This window comes from Apaloderma vittatum, unplaced genomic scaffold (assembly GCF_000703405.1).
Source record: "Apaloderma vittatum isolate BGI_N311 unplaced genomic scaffold, ASM70340v1 scaffold2515, whole genome shotgun sequence".
Taxonomy (NCBI): Eukaryota; Metazoa; Chordata; class Aves; order Trogoniformes; family Trogonidae; genus Apaloderma; species Apaloderma vittatum.
The window spans coordinates 1-11,730 of record NW_009715272.1 but is presented as its reverse complement, the minus strand read 5'-3'; the positions used below and the strand labels follow the sequence as shown (position 1 = coordinate 11,730).

General features: G+C 36.3%; 1 protein-coding gene across 1 annotated transcript; it reads right to left on the bottom strand.

Annotated features, from left to right (window-relative positions):
* Positions 1-6,156: 6,156 nt before the first annotated feature.
* TMED5 (transmembrane emp24 protein transport domain containing 5) lies at positions 6,157-9,733 on the bottom strand (the record flags this gene model as incomplete). The annotated part of the gene is made up of 3 exons (XM_009869048.1): positions 6,157-6,448; positions 8,828-9,011; positions 9,636-9,733. Coding segments are annotated over 3 exons (501 nt in total), but the record flags the coding sequence as incomplete, so codon positions are not given.
* Between the last annotated feature and the right edge of the window lie 1,997 nt (positions 9,734-11,730).

Here is an 11,730-nt window from a genome sequence, read left to right as displayed (position 1 = left end):
TCAGTTCCCCACATGGTGGGAAGAGGATGAATCTTGTAAATGTTGTGTAGGTAATGTTTTCAGGCTTTAAATTGTGTCATTTCTAGTTCCTTCACATCTGTCTGAATGACAAGTAATTCTGCAGTTAAGGGTATGATGTCAGAAAATTATATTTTCTAGAAATGAGAGAAAAGGGTTTAGGACAGTGGGTTGTTAGCTTGATGCTGAGCTTCAGCTGATGGCTAAACACCCATGTGGAGCTGTCAGATCTATGGAGAGCCTAGTTTGGTCAGAAAAACAGTAATGCATGAGGAAGAAAAATCGTGAGTTGTCAACCTAAAGGTTGTAGAAAAGTTGATTTCTTTTTCTGTCAATTCGATCAGCTAGGTGGAGTAGAAGGAAGAGACTCCTTTTTGGAGTTCCTGAATAAAGTTGAAAGGAGAATGACCATATTCTAGAAAAGACAGGGCAATAGAAAGAAAAGCAAAAGAATGGGTACTAGTAGCAGCTGCAGCACAGTCTGAGAATAAGCTTGGAATTCTCTTTGTTTTGCTAATGTTTCACTTCTGTCATTCAGCAGCAATGATGTCATGATGCTTTTATTTGTTTTGCATTTCAGAATCCCTTAATGGTCCTCTCACCTAGGTCATATCTGCTTTTTAATTGTGTTTTTTCATATTCTAGGACTGAGATCCATATAACACAGTATCAACAACAGTTGCTCTGGTTTTCATTGATATTTTGCCTTGGAGATACTGTTTTTTCAAATACAGTTTTCCTAATCTGTTCACTGATACTGTTTCACCAATGGGTATTTCTTTTTTACTCATTCAAATATATGTTTCCAACTTCTGAATTTCACAATATTCTGTTCTCTTCCCATTATTAGCTATTTTGTGTTTGGCATTGATCGACTTCCCTGTGGTTTTGGTTTCTTAGTCTTCTGTTTACTTAATGTCCAGTGTGGTAGCATTAACTTGCATTCTTACTCTGAAGCTCATTTGCTTCAAAACCTGCTTTATATCATGAAACTAATTAATAGCTCTATCTTGTTATACATACATTCTGTTCTTCTGTAAGCACCATTTCAAAGTACTTCATCTGTGCTCTGCTATTCCCTAATGAAGACTCAGAAAACCATTGCCGCTATTGTGTTCACTTGTGTCCTCATCCTGTGTGACAGTTACTGCTTTGCTGGGTACACATTTCATTTATGAGCATTACTAAGGTTGCCTGCTTTGTGTTTTTCACTCTAATTTGGTATTTGTAACTTCATAAATTGGTTGCATGATAGCAGAGATCGAAAAGTACTAACTAAAATTCTAGGGATTATCAACAATAGTTGGAAATTCAGGCAAAGGGAAATAATGAATGAAGAATTGGGAAGGTTTTTATGCTGTGGGATGTTAAAATGTATTTGTAGTGTTGGCAGGAGGAAAAGGTGAGCCTAAAAAGGGGAAGAACAAGCTAGAACTAAGAATTGATCAAGATAAAAATTTAGGGTTTCTTGATTAGAGAAAGTGGTGCTTTTTGTATGAAACCTACAACTGGAACTCTCCTTTCTGACCAACTGACTAGGGAGTCTAACCAGCTTGTTGCAGAAAAGTATATACATATAAATATATGTAAGATGGATACTTATGTGTAGAAATGCACAAGTCTGAGAAATACAATGAGAAACACTTGAATTCAAGTTTCCTTAAATCAATCATTTGGTTTGAAAACAAAATCATACAGTAAGGCATATAGCTTTTGACCTGCTCTGCCATAACTCACAAATAGTGTGCTTACCTCTGTTTTAGCGTTCCTCCTGTACGAATAAGGAGTTTCTGTGATAGGGTACTACTGGAGCAGGGGGAAAGCACAGAAGAGGGCAGGCTTAACATAAGCCATTTCTCAGCCATAATAGAGTTGAATGTCTCTTGTCTGCACCAAAAGTTTTAAAATTAAGTCTTGGAGAGAGTACTGCTCTTTCGAAACTAGGGGAAGGCATAGGACCTGTTTTTAAAAACAACAGATAGAGCTTGATCTACTTAGTTGCAGGCTGTCTTAATTTGAGAGAATGATTTTTTTAGGACAGATTGCCATTTCAATGTTGATTTTTAAAAATATGTAGGAAAGAAAAAAAAGTAATTGCTGTGGCTGGTTGGATGATGTTTTTAACAAGGTAGTCTTACCACTGTACCACATGCTCATGGGCTCTGAGATAGTGCTGCAGTCTGGCAGACGAGCAGCGTTTAACAAGGAGGTGTCACCCTGCGAAGTACGTGAGGTGCAGGGGGCTAGTGCAGCTCTGAGATCGAAGAGTGCCGTTAAGTCGGGCGGTGTAATTTCTCACAGTGCACACTTAGACCAGGAAAGGGAACTCCCACATGCATCTCTGCTACCTTCATGTAGAATATTTTTTGGTAGTTTTCACTGTGATTGTACTTTTTCAAGTCAAACCCCCGTTTCTTCAACCATTAATTGCCCAATCTGGCAACATAACATTGTAACTTAGTACTTTATGGTATCTGCTTCATCGATTCAAATCATTGCACAAAAAGGAAGTTCCTGTTTTGTTATTTGAACAATGTGGTGAGCAGGTTTCCGGACAGGCCCAGGTTTCTCAGGAGTTTTGAAATGGTAAACAAGCTCGGCTGTCATGTGCGTTACTTGTCAAGCTGAAAAAACGGCTCCAAAATTGAGCTTTTATTCTCAGGATCTTGTGTATTCTCATATGAATAATGTGAAATTTTTACATTTTAATAACTAGTAGTAACTTATTTTATGGTATTCTTAATTGCTACAGTTTGATATTTTGATGCCACTTTCCTGTTTTCCTTCTGTTTTTCCCTAGGTGTTTCTTTGTATGTTGGCTATAACTAATGAGAAATGAAAATACTTACATTGTTAAATAAATTGTTTCTTTAGAGGAGGAAAAGGGCTGGAGCAGTAAAGGGGTTTTTTGAATTCAAGTGTCAATTTGCACCTGTCTTTCTGTGGTATCACAAGCTTACAGATTCCCATAGCTGTTCCTTGGGATATTTCCTTTTACTTTTTTTTTTTTTTGAGTTGAGAAACCTGGGACTTGATTTAGTTACTAATAAGTAACAATCAGCTAGACAGTTTTCCAAAGTCGCAGGTGCTGATTTAATACCAAGCTATCTTGACTCAGGCTGGCCTGAGGGTCTCACTATCTCATTTCAGTGCAGAATTTTACTAGTCTCAGTAGTATTACTGATGTCTGCTATAATTTTGTGTAAGACTGCCTACTCTTCTTCCTGAAATTGCTCCTAACCTTATTGGTTATATAACTGGAAGCTATGCCATTGTGCCTGTGTGTGCATAATAAACTGCAGGTCTAATACAAAGTATAAGTATTAAGGTACCAGTAATGAGGAAAAAAATTAAGGCTCATACCAGACACACATCTGATAATTTATTGGTGTCAATCTGATCTGACATGTACCAAACTTTTGTAACAGAAAATATGTATAGAACAGAATTTGAACACTGCACAAAGAAGAAATGAAAAAAACTGCATTACTAAAAAGAAAGTTCTTGTTAGCTTAAGTATCCCTGATCTTTTGCAGCATTCATAGCTAAAGCAGTCATCCTTCATTATAAAACAAAGAACACAAATACAGGCTTAAAGTTGATTTATTGAAAATCTTGATTTTGCATAATTTTATTCAACATCTGCAAGTCTTAAAACTTTAATTCTGAATAAAAAGTCCATTAAGAAAAAAATTAGATTTATATTCTTTTTAAATTTTATACAATTGAAAGCAATCTGTTCTTCAAAATCCAAATGAAGTTTTATTTAGCTTTAAGTTTAAATGCCAAATCCTCCACTGATGATAAACATATTCCAGCTGCCAAAGTCAAAGCACAGTGACCTTTATAGTTATTCTGTAATGAACCTTGAATGGGAAGCAAATAGTCAGAGCTCTTAGTTGCAAAGTAATAATTTATTTCAGGTGAACTCTGCTGACAATTGTTGCATCGGGGCTCGGCAGAGCAGCTGGGGAACCTAATCCCTTGAGGTACCCTTGGGAAAGTTGGCAGAGCTCATCTGTTGGGAGGTCTAAGCTGAAATCTAGAATCTAGTAGCTTTGATGTAAGAGGTAGATGTCTTAGTCGTAGCTTCTCACGAGCTGGTTCAGCATTTTGCAGATGGTTTGTGGCATCACGCTCATGGTGACAGGAGACAAATCTAGCAAAAGGGGCAGAGCCTTAAGAATCTTATTTGCCTGTCCCGAAGGGACCTGATCAAAAGCTTGGAACATTAGAGAACTTTGTTATATTGGTATGGGGAGTTACAAAGGGAAATGGCAGGAAAGTATTATTTGCCACTCCAGCAGAAAATTAAGTTTTCCTAGACTCTGTCCTGATCACAGAAATAAACTTTCTAATTCCAAGCAGTTCAGAATTTCAGAAAGCATCACATGAAGAAACAAGAAATGCAGAACAACCTCATTTTTGTACACAGCTCTGCAGAAAGAAGTACAACAGCCTTTGAGCCCTTTATAACAAGTTCGGCAAGGAATAATACTTTTCCTTATAAAAAAATATTCAGAAATATTATTGCTAGGTCCCACTGTTTGAAGTTTAAGTGCTGATCCATGTACTGTAGCCCTTGCTAGCATCTGCTTCATTTGAACATTGAAGATGTATTCTTCATGCATTTATTGACCCTGTTTTATCACCATAAAATCAGTTTTAATCAGAGAAAGTCTTTATGTTGCAATTCTGCTGTTCATACCCTGATGATCCAACAACAGGCAGAATGCTATACATTTGAAAGTTGTTTTTTTTTTTAAAAAAAGTGGCTTTTTTATAAACACTTGTGATGAAATGTAGTGTAACACCTCTTTACAGGAAATTTCAGTGACTTGGCAAATTGTAAAAATTACTAACCTTGAACTAGTAAAAAAAGTTAACTCTTACAAACTAGAGGTTTTGGCAAAAATTCTCCATACTCTCATGATACTGTTAAAAGTCCCTTCATCTAGAAAATACAGATTACTGATTTGAGGATAGCTTTGCCTTAATTGTTTGATCCTAAAACTTGACGTCTGTACTTACTGCTCATGTAATTCATGCTTTACTCATAGCTAGATATAGAAACACTGCTCATATGAACCTGAGTGTACTTATACAGCTAAAATATTTGTGAGGGTGAGCAAAAAGGGAAAGTTTAGGTGAACAGCTTTGGTTTTTCATGCCTATGTAAGTCACTCTATGAACTGCTACATTAGTCATAGAGGCAGTAGACAAAAACTAATAAAAATAAATTGGCAAATAAGAGGGAGTTTGAGGCTACAAAAATTAATATTATGGTAATGTTTTCACATACTGTGACATGCTCCCCTTTATTAAAGAGAAAAAATAATATGATAATTGACTTACTGAAAATTATCTATTATATGAGGTTACAGAAACTAACAGTTCCCAAACCATACTTGCAGGTGTGTGCGCACCTCTGTTTGTGTACCATAGTCACTGGTCTCCTGAATCTCATTAACAGCCAGAAAAGAAAGTAGGGTTATACAGATGCAGGACAGAAAGACTTATGAACAGGAATTGCACCTCTTCTCTCCAATTCTTTTAGATGCTGATGCAGTTTCACATTGATGGTGCTTTTTTAAAGTGCTAATGTTAGTCATCTGTATACAAAAAGAATTCTCATTTTGTTCTTGCAATACTAGCCCAGTGTTACTGCATGATGCCGTACGACAAAAGCTGAGGATTTTAAAAAACATGTAACTTTGAAGATGACAGTAACTACACACTACCCCGTAAGCCCCAGTCCTGTAAACATGTAGGCACATATGTAAGTTCACTCAATGTTTAACAGCAAATAAACAAATGTTTAAGTTACCATTTAAAGCGTTACATGAACATGAAAAAAAGAAGACACTAGTAACATTACTTTGCAATATGCACCAAGCATCCTGTGCACTATGCATAAATCAGTAATTAACAATCATTAACAAATGCTACAAGTACAAAAAAAATTATTGTTAGTAGCACTTGCAAAAATTGGAAGAGTTTGGGCCAAAGCATTCTGTTCCTGTTAAAAACCCAACAAGACCACCACACCACCAAAAAACAGTGAACTCCAACAAGAACTGAAAACCTGATGCCTACTGACTGTTCAAAGGAATCTGAAAGGTCATGTTTTTCTTTCTTTTTTCTTTACTGTATTAGTTTATTGCCTCCCCTTCCCCCCATAGCAGTTTTATTATTATGAACGTACTGAACATTAAGTTCTATTTTTCCTCTTATCTTCAAAGAGACTTTTCAACATGTAAACCTGAACAGCTGATACCACCACCATTACTCCCAAGTTGACCATGGACCAGAAGTTCACTCTGTCGAAGTTGCTTTCCTGTATATTTCGGTCACGAGCCTCAAACGCTCTGAGCAGGGTCTGAATCTGGACACTTTTGCTTAATCTTGTTTTGACACTGTTGATGGATTCCTGGTACGTAACAAAAGAGTATTTTTAGAAGAAGAAAGAACTCGAGTTAAATGCATAGCCTGCAACCCATCCAAACTATTAATACAGTATCGCCACCTGTAATTTAATTTCTTGCCAAGTAGACAGTTAATTTCACGTTAAAATATCTATCTTGTAACAGAATTTTCATTAAGTTGTCTAGCCTGTTTATTATATATCACTTTAAAAGGCTTAATTAACATAGCACCAAGGTGTTATTGTACTTTGTTTTTTCCCTTTTACAGGCTAGGAATGTGAGCAAAATCAAACCTAAAATCAGTTTTTTTTAATATTCCATGTATCTTGGGGAACTGTCAGTTCAGGTATTCAGACAAGTAAAAAGCAGTGATCTCTACAGAACTCGCCCTAAAACAAGTTACATAGTAGCAGACAAATGCAAGTTTGTTTGTTTTTTCTGCTGGATTATCAAATTAAGGCACTTTTTAATGTAACCATCAAGACTATAGCTGTAACAAAAGTACAGTAATGTTATATTCCCGTTGTTTTATGCTTTCAATGTAGTAGCTATAAACTGCTGCTTCAGCTTTGATACTAAAGCAGAACTTTGACAAATTGTGAATAGGACAACTGGAGGTCCTACAAAGGACATACAGTGTGTCCAGGGAACCAGAGCAAGTACACGAGCACCCTGGTCAGAACAACAGCAGCTCAAGATCCACTCCTTATTCTATGTTTACGAAGTAAAAACCTGGTCCTGTAATCTGTTCAAGTTTTGTCCATAACATAATAATTAGTCACAGTCTACAGGCCGATCTCATGAGTGCTGATTGATGTTCTCGATATAATTATGGGACCCTTAAGTAACTTTTAGTGAGTAACGTGTGTAGTAGCAGGAGCCTATCCATTAATAAGTTAAACCAAGCAGTAACACTTTCTCTGTGGACATGTGCGCTATTGCATATTTAACAAGAATTTCATAAGAGCTAGTTTTGGAAGCTGCATAATTTTATGATAAAGTTCGTATGTTACACCATCACCATAAAAGCTTTAAAAATAAGATAAAATTCTCAATTTTCCCAACCAAATATGTTGTTAAACTACTAAGCTTTTAAACAAGTCCTCACAGAACTTGCAAGTAAACTAATAAATTGACTACATAAACAATGGCATAAAATAGTGCTAACTTTATAAAAATTACCTAATTTATATGATCTGCAAGGCTGTCAAAGGCATGTTCTACATTTGTTTTTCTTTTGGAAGAGAGACCAGGATGTATACAAGTAGCTATCAAATCCATTCAAGTACTGCTTGTGATTACTGAGAGCGATTTTCTTCACAATTTCCCTTGTATGATTTTCCTAATTTTTTTCAATGCCAATTCTAAAGAAGACCTGGCTATTTAACTGTATCATACATCTATAAAAGACCCTAAACATTAAGTTTGTTACATTGCTTAAAAATCTGCACTTTGCAAATTTGTTTATTGCAATAAATAGAATACAAACAATGTTACTCTCTACACCAGTGTATTTAGTGTTTGTGGATGTTGGTTTGGTTTCTTGGTTTGTTGGGGGCTTTGTTGTTTGTGTTTTTATTGTTGTTGTTTGTGGTTTTTTGGTTTTTTTTCCAAAGATACTTGTCTGTAGCAATGAGCAAACAAACAATGGCTTACTGCATCCTACCAAGCACTTAAGAACAGTGCTACAGGAACACCAAAAGATCCTCCACTTCTAGAGTAATCTCACCATTTAATAATCTTTAAGGAAGATAAAAGCTTTGATTTGGCAGCAGTCTTCATCCTACATCAAACAGGGTCAGCATATAGTTTAAGCAAACATGACCATTTCTAGAATGTCTGCAAAGGTGAACCTGCAGTGTAGTACAGAGTAACTCCTGTCCTGTTTAGCAGTTTGAAAAGACGAAATAAAATTTGGGAGGGAAAAACCTAATAAAGTAATACATAAATTATTGAATGTAGTATCTTCTGGGTGCTTCTGCAAAGATGAGGAGGCTAACACAGTATTTTACTTTCAGACATTGATGAATCAATGCAGTGATTCCAACTACATAATTGAGATTAAGCAGTACATTAATAATATTTATTTTATTTCTGCTAGGGGAAAATGTCCCATTTTAGCAGATGGAAGAAAGGAAGCTGTACTGGAAACAGAGTGCCTTTGAGACCTAGGCAGTTTCCTCTCGCTGATTAAGGGTCTATGCTGAAAATGTTCTCAAGCTTCTGTGTGGAAGCAAGAGATCTGTGGTGTTAGGCTTCATGTATGTGGAACTGGAATGGTTTCCAGGATCATACACCAGACAAAGGCAGAATGGATGAATATGTCACTGAGGTTTTTTTTCCAAATGTTCTACACTGAAAATTTTTAAAGATCAAATACTAACCAGAATGTCTTCCAATTTCATATCTAGGAGATCTGTGCCTGTAACATACTTCTTCCAGTCTTCCTGATCTTGTCCATCTTCTCCCATATTGTCCAGGATCAGTTCAAAGAAAATCACCTTTTCAGAAATGGTACTGAATGTGTTATCAAAGCAGAACATGTAGTCCCCATCTTCTGTTTCTACCCTGTGCATATAAACACAAAGTTTTAAAATTAACTACTTTCTGTGCTGGTTCTCAAAAGCCCATTTTTATAGCAAACTTCACTCTTTAAGACTGACAGTCATGCACTTAGAAATAACTGAATACGCTTTTTATATAAAAATAAGAACTCTAAAGACACATTACAAGTTGCACAGTCAGAGCAAAACAATCCCAGTGACTCTAAAGGCTTAAAATTATAGAGAAAACAGTAATCACTACAAATTGGCTACTATGCAAGTGGAATTCTCATATAATAAAATGAGAACTACTACATATTTTGATAAAAGGACTGGAAAAATAGGGGACTTTTCAGCTTATTTATGACGGACAAGATATTTTGCTATTATGTGTGGAGACCTTTTTCAACTCCACAATAATTATTTTTGTTCAGTGACTGTTAACAGCCATCATTAAAAAGTATCATTCATGTAATCATAAGATCCATGTAAAAAACATTCAGTGTTTATAAAAAAAATTTGGTATTCTCTGTCCTATTAGTCTTTTGTAATACTATGGAATAAAAAGTACTTGAACTTTATTTTAATTAAATTTGTTAAAGAAGACAGAAGAGTGCTTTATGTAACACTTCTAAGTTTTTAAACTTACGTATGAACTCCATCTGATTTTCTTTCATCAAAAACTAGAGTTTCACCTTTTGGAGACAGTAGATGAAAATCAACATCTAATCCTGCTCCATCTAGAACCTGTGAAACAAACAAATAAAAAAAAAACCTTCCAACCAGTGGAATTCCTGTTTGCATTGCTGATGGCAACACTTTTAGGTAAGGCAAACATTTTAGGGAAAGGAAGTGACACACAAAGAATCTGAAAGCTGAACCTGTCTGTATGAGTTTGCACCAAGTTAACTGGAAACAGACTAAAAATGCCAAAAATGGCATTTTTGCCATTTAAAATCTTAAAATAAATATGACTTCATCATGTTAGGCTGAGCTTATCTAACCTTTCCCTAATTGTTTTTAAGAATGTGTACAATTTTACCAATGGGCAGGGTTACACAACCCGTAAGAATACCAACTGATCACATCTAGCATTTCCATGGCAGGTATCATTGATGGGTGAGTACCAGCACTGCTAGTTCACTGGTAAAAATTTTAAAACAAAGGTCTGTCATTTTAATGTATATACACATATATATTTATACAAGAACACAATCTATGCGATTCCATCCCTAAGATCGCCTTGTTGGGTGAATTAACAATGTAGAAGACAGGACCAGACTTCTTACACCAATCAAAGCTGCACTGCAGACCTCCTCACCTTTTAATGCAGATTCAAGGTCTGAATTCTCCCAGAACATTCTCATTTCCCAACGGCAGCAGGAACTGAAGGCATTTAACTTCCTAAGCTCGTAGTAAGTGCAAACAGTATTACAAAGCTGTTACCACAGCTGTTGTATTGTAGAAATTTTCTATAGGCAAGGTAGTAACTGCATAAGGAGTCAGTGACAGACCATTTTTACGACGTTGCTTAGGTCCACGCTAGGGGATTTTTATGTTTGCTTGTTTTCTAGTGAGCTGTTTGAGTACAGCAGTCCGCTCCTACTGAAATTAAGGGCAAAGTTTACACCAACTCAGAGTGACACTGGGGACTTATCAAAAAAAAGGGGAGAAAAAGAGAAAGGACAGAGAAATTTAGTGGCTAAGAGCTGATCAAATTAAAACCATACATAGTGATATACTTTCAGGGCTGTGATAGAATCTAAACACCCAGAACAAAACTTTGTATCAGCATCATGTTTACTGCATTATGTCTCTGAAGAATGACTTGTATCCTACATTAAGTATTCCTGTGCTTTAGCCACCAACAATTCAGGATAGTAAAGTACAAAATAATCAATTTCCAATAACATACCAAGCTCCTTTTCTACAAATTCAAATATAAAGATGAATTGTTACTGTTAGCTGTAGTGCTGACAAATTTATGCCGGAGTAGAAATAATTCACTGTTCACACTTTGTTCTCTCTAAAACAAAATTTTTACTTTATGATTAAAATAAAAATGTACTTGTGTTTGTGCAAAATTAACTTCTGTTCTGCTTAGGCAGGGCTCTGAACAAAGCTTGAACACCTCAGTCTTTCATTCTTGTTCAGTTCTGCAGGTAACAATAATTAGAAAATAACCAGGAATTTCAACTTTGTAATTTTAGTTGGGAAGCAGTGGGGGAAAAAAGGGGCGGGAGTAAGCAGATCTCAGCCAGTTCTGAGGCACAGCACCAGGATGGGGAAATGTTCACTGCAGCTTCTCTCACTGTGCCTCTTCTACTGAAAACAAGTCTTTGGTTTAAGGGAAGAATAAATAAAAAAAAAAAGGCTGAAATATTTTCCTGGGATATCTGGGGAACTCAACTCTTCCTAAGAAGGGCATCAAGACCTTAATGTTAGCCTAGTTAAATAAGACAGTTTTTGAAAAACTTCCATCACCGAGAAGAAAGGTGTTTAATATCATCACACAGAGTCCGGCTGAGTACGGGGTTTGGGCATCAACAACAGTTTTGCTTATGCTTTAGAGCTACTGAACAGGGTAAGGGCCGTTCACTTTCTACATTTTTGCCGTTTTAAAGGATGGGAACTTGTGATCTTGTAAAAGGCTGTAAAAGGTGCGGGTTTCCCCCCCTCCCTTCTTCCAGACGCAGCTCTTAATACCGCCCAGTTCCAGCGCGGATCCCTGGGCGCTACGCGCG